Source organism: Primulina eburnea, chromosome 9 (assembly GCF_022965805.1).
Source record: "Primulina eburnea isolate SZY01 chromosome 9, ASM2296580v1, whole genome shotgun sequence".
NCBI lineage: Eukaryota > Viridiplantae > Streptophyta > Magnoliopsida > Lamiales > Gesneriaceae > Primulina > Primulina eburnea.
Window position 1 is genome coordinate 6,156,895 of NC_133109.1, and position 5,430 is coordinate 6,162,324.

The 5,430-nt window shown below is 44.2% G+C and overlaps 1 protein-coding gene across 1 annotated transcript; it reads left to right on the forward strand.

Annotated features, from left to right (window-relative positions):
• The first annotated feature begins 3,121 nt into the window (after positions 1-3,121).
• LOC140840691 (uncharacterized) lies at positions 3,122-4,201 on the forward strand. The gene has a single exon (XM_073207864.1). The coding sequence runs from the start codon at positions 3,122-3,124 to the stop codon at positions 4,199-4,201; it is 1,080 nt and encodes a 359-aa protein (XP_073063965.1).
• Positions 4,202-5,430: the final 1,229 nt, after the last annotated feature.

Below are 5,430 nucleotides of genomic sequence, written 5' to 3' on the forward strand. Positions count from 1 at the left end.
TGAAATGTCTAAATCGCTGACTGATGAAAACAGGAAGATAGAAACCAGGAGATTGGTTATATCGATTATTGATTTTTAAATAGAAATGGGAGTACATTTCTATAGATCTGGTGATGGAATTACCGAAATTTTGCCAACATTGTACCAGTAGGTGGTTATGATTGAACGATTGTTCAAATCTGCCTATGTCATATGGTACAGGATGACGTATTGATATGACCAGACGACTGAGAGATAGGTCAGAAACGGAGGTCAGATTGTAGTGAATGCCAAAGTTGATTGTATCATACTGTGATATTCGTTTGATTTTGTATTTTTGGCTGAGGGTATAGCTTGATGGTTAGCTATAATTTATAGATTGACAGATAGTCGGAGTGAACTATCCTGATACTGGAGGATATCCAGGAAATGTAGTGCTTGATTTTAGCACTAGTTGACAGGATTGATTGTCATTTATGAATTATTGTACAATAATAGCTATTAGATGATTATCGAAATAGCTTAAGTTGAAGTATTGTACAGTGAGAACTGTGAATTTCCTTCGTATGGAAACGATATTGCAGTGTTACCTGAGATCAGATTTGATAAATCAGAAGACATAAATTAATAAGCCAACGTCGGACGATGACTGTTGGTATTTGAAGCCGAAGATGGAGTATGTCTTTGCAGGGATTAACAGATAATGAGATTGATTGTGTTGAGTTATCGATTGGTATATACGGATGTTGTATAGCCATTGTTCTGAGATTGATGGTATCACGAGTGATTTCATTGATACGAAGTTATTGTAGTTATGTATATCTCCTTCTTGTATCCGATTTGGGATCTGATATGATTACCATGATATATGAGTTGTGATTGCTTGTGATTTCGGGGACGAAATCATATCTTAGGGGGGGAGAAATGTAATGCCCGGGAATTTAATCCTGTTAATCTGTAATTATTGATTTATAATTTGATATGATTACGAAAGGATTAATCGGGACACGAAATACAAGTACGTGTGAAAAGTGTGTGTTTATGTGCGAAGGATTCACGCACATGCGCGAGCCAAGGCGCGCACTTGCACGGACCAGGCAGTAGGCTTCGCGCATATGCGCGGCGTGACTGCGCGCATATGCGCGAAGGAGGCAGTAGGGTGCCTCGAGATGAAATTTCCCTCGCACACATGCGTCGATTGATGCGCGCATATGCGCGAGGCGATGGAAGCAGCACGCGCTGAGACACTAGTCTCGCGCATATGCGCGAAGACATGCGCGCATATGCGCGAGAAGATTTGGGCGAATTGTAAGGATGACACGTATGGAATTTTGCATGCAATATATATATATATACAATCGGTTCCTCAGAAGCAAGAAAGGAAAGAAAAAGAATTGGAGAGGAAACATTGTTCTTGATTTTAGAATTCAATCGTGCGATCAATCCGTCCGTCTGAATTATAATCCGACTTCAGTACCGAGTTCCTATCAACGTAGGCTACGACTGGATGTAAGTTTTGCTACGTTTTGACATGTTTTGAAATTAAAATATTGTCAGAATTGAATAGGATTCATATATGATGTTCTTGTCATGATAGACATCATAGAATCGAGGTCAGATTAAAGAACGGACTGGTTATGTAATTGTTATGATTTTCGGAGTCGATGTGACTGAGAATTCATATCAGATATGTATTATTATTGAGATTATGACTGGTATCGATATTGATTATGAGTTCTGGTATTATATCTGTGATGTTTGGACTGACGGAATTATTGAGACAGTATTGTTATGCCGTCGAAACATCAGTTGATTGAAATTGATCAGAGTCGGTATTGATTTAGATTGTATTGATATACCGTATGTCGATTGACATTGATCAGATTGTATTGTGATTTGATATTGATCAGAACAGGTATTGAATTGAATTGTGTATTGATATTATACCTATTCAACTGTTATTACCAGATTGAGAATGGACCGAGATAGAGTCGGGACTTCTTCTTCTTCGTCAGACCGAGAAAATAAAGGTATAAATTAATGTTGAGTTGGGATTGCACAACTCGAGTGATATTTGACTCGAGTTTCCCTAAATCACATACTTTACCTTATTGCATTGATATTTGCATTAAGTTGATTGATGTACTTGTTCTCTTGATATTAGATGACAGGTATTAGACGAGTTATCTTGTGACAGAAGTGCCGGATAGTGGTGGTATCGCCACGGCACATTGCACGATGTCTCGAGATAGGATATTAGCGATAGAGCTACAGTCTTTGACGGTTAGGTCAGGACACTGGATGTTTGGTTATATCGAGTAATGGAATCTGATGCCCTCAATATTTGACCGTGCTCGAGTCCTATGCCCGGCCGATCATCTCTCGTCTCCTTAGTGCTCGGCTATCTCGGCCGAGCCCTGTGCTCGGCCGAGCTAGTGCTCGGCTGTCTCGGCCGAACCCTGTGCTCGGCCGAGCTCGGGATAGGGCTCGGCCGAGCTGCCGAGCCCTGTGCTCGGCCGAGCCATGTGCTCGGCCGAGCTCGGGGTAGTGCTCGGCCGAGCTAGTGCTCGGCCTAGCCCGGGATAGTGCTCGGCCGAGCCCCGGTGGCCGAGCCAAACCATTGGTATCATGTCCAATTAATACGGAGCGAGCTCTTGTCAAACATAGATGCCTATATTACGAATCTCAAGCCCATGTAATCTGCCTATATCTTAATAACTTTGTCAAAAATAAAAGGCGTAAATGAGCCTTGAATGTGCCAGGATCTCGCCGTGTGATTAGAGGCGACAAGGGATCAGGCCGGAATTTCTCCATGTGATTAGAGGTGGCGAGAGGTCCGGCCCTAACTTGCAGTGATTGGAGAAGAGTTTAATTTTATAAGGAAATTTACCTAAAATAGACTTCGGCTCAATATGGTAAGAAGTCCCCTCAACCACTATTAATATCGTGTACATTTTCATGGTGAAGGGCATTCAGGATATAAGACTTTCTGCCGGGGACCATCAGCAATTTTCAAGACTTCGGAAGGGCTTTTCTCCACCAATTTGCTAGTAGCAAAAAGCATCCATTGACGGCTCTGAGTCTATTCAATGTTAAACAAGAACAAGAAAGCCTACGAAATTTCGTTAAGAGGTTTAACAAGATGGTCATCGATGTTCCCTCAGCTACTCCGGACATACTAATAAGCGCCTTTACACAAGGGCTAAGAGGTGGTGACTTTTTCAAGTCATTGGTAAAGAAACCTCCGACTACTTTTGAAGAACTGTTGGCCAAAGCCGAGAAATACATGAACGTGGAAGAAGTACAGATGGCTAGGAGAAGTGAACCAAAGACCTTAGCCAAGGTTACACGAGATGCTCGACACACCCACATTGTACCAAGGGTCGGGCGTTTCGAACCACCTACGTTGCTTGGGCAGTTCGCTGCTTACACACCTTTGAAAGTCAACAAATCTCGAGCATTGGAGCTGTGTGACGAGCGACAACTCATTCGAAGACCTCGGAGTAGTGACAGAGGACCTCGTAATCCCAGGTCAGAAAGGTATTGTGAATTTCACAAGGATTATGGTCATACTACCGATGAATGTCATCACTTGAATCAAGAAATAGAACGGATCATCCAGAGAGATCCAGAAATGAAAGCAATTCTAGCCAGTACGGGTGGTGGGTACCGACCCCCTAAGAGAACACGGGAGGAAAATGATCCTGAAAGGAGGAGGGCTCCGAATCAAAGGGAAAACTTTCAAAATTCTAACCCGAATATGCGGAGGGCAGAACCTCGTGAGCAATTACCCCCTCGCGGGGTAATTAATATGATATCGGGTGGGCCTACGGACGGAGACTCCAACCGGGCCAGGAAAGCTAGCAGCCGGAGATTGGAAAACATGGAGATTAGTAGCACTCAAACACGCTCCGGACCGATAATTTCTTTTGGACCCGAGGACATGAAGGGAGTGGCCGACCCGCATAATGATGCTTTGGTTATCCGAGCTATGATCGCCAATTATGAGGTGGCTCGTATCTTTGTGGACTCCGGAAGTTCTGTCAATGTTCTGTTTAAAGAAGCGATGGATCAGATGGACTTGGGCGAATATACGGTAAAGCCTATCTCCACGGCTTTGTTTGGATTCACGGGCCATGCAATACACCCCCTTGGGGTCGTCAATCTCCCTCTCTCTCTGGGAGTGGGGATGTTAGAAAGACCCGGGTCATCAACTTTGTGATAGTTGATGCCCCCTCATCGTATAATGCTATTATGGGGAGACCAGCCATGGCCGCTTTCATGGCAATTGCCTCGGCTCTGCACCAGAAGATCAAGTTCCCTGTCGGAGAAGCTGTAGGAGAGGTTAGGGGAGATCAGAAGATTTCTCGAAAATGTTATGTGGAAGAAGTAAGGGTTGAGCAAAAGTCGGCCAAAATTGAACATCCAAGTCGACCTGAATCCAGGGGATTCGATCAACTACATCTAATCGAAGAAGCAGGAGAGGTTACTTCAGAGGACGTGTGTGAGGAGCTTATCCTAAAACCCCCATCCGGAGTCGTGAGGATAGCCCGAGCCTTGGAAGAGTCCTTGAAAGAACGATTGGTCCAGTGTTTGGAGAAGAATAAAGATATATTCGCTTGGTCTCCGTCCGAACTCCAAGGGGTTAGGAGGGAGGTGATGGAGCATAAGTTGAATATCTTGGACGAATGCCGACCTGTGATTCAGAAGAAGAGGCACTTCGGCCCTGAAAAAGACGCTATCATCAAGGAGCAAGTGCAAGATTTATTAAAAGCAGGACACATTCAAGAAATCCATTTCCCGACATGGTTATCTAATGTGGTCTTAGTTCCTAAATCGGCTGGAAAATGGCGGATGTGTGTGGATTTCCGCGACTTAAACCGGGCCTGCCCTAAAGACTGTTATCCTCTCCCAAGGATAGATCAATTGGTCGATTCTACGACAGGACACGAGCTCCTTTGTTTTCTCGATGCATATCAAGGATATCACCAAGTTCCCTTGGCGGAAAAAGACAGAAGCAAGGTCAGTTTTATCACATCCGAAGGAACATTCTGTTACGTAGTAATGCCCTTCGGGTTAAAGAATGCCGGTGCTACATATCAAAGGCTTATGGATAAGGTCTTCAAAAAGCAGATTGGGAGGAACGTTGAGGTCTATGTGGACGATATATTGATCAAGTCCAAGGCAGTCGATCAGTTTGTGACAGATCTGGATGAAACATTTCAGACTTTGCGGGAGTACAGGCTGAAGCTGAACCCTAGCAAGTGTGTGTTCGGGGTTCAGACGGGGAAGTTTTTGGGGTACATGGTGACTCGCAGAGGCATTGAGGCTAATCCAGAAAAGGTGCAAACACTATCCTCTATGGGTTCTCCTCGAAACATCCAAGAAGTACAGCGATTGACAGGGAGAGTTGCCGCTCTAGCCCGGTTCATATCTCGATCCGCTGATCGA

Excerpts from the sequence above, each read along its gene's own strand:
- LOC140840691 (XM_073207864.1), top strand. The coding sequence starts at position 3,122 with ATGGTCATCGATGTTCCCTCAGCTACTCCGGACATACTAATAAGCGCC.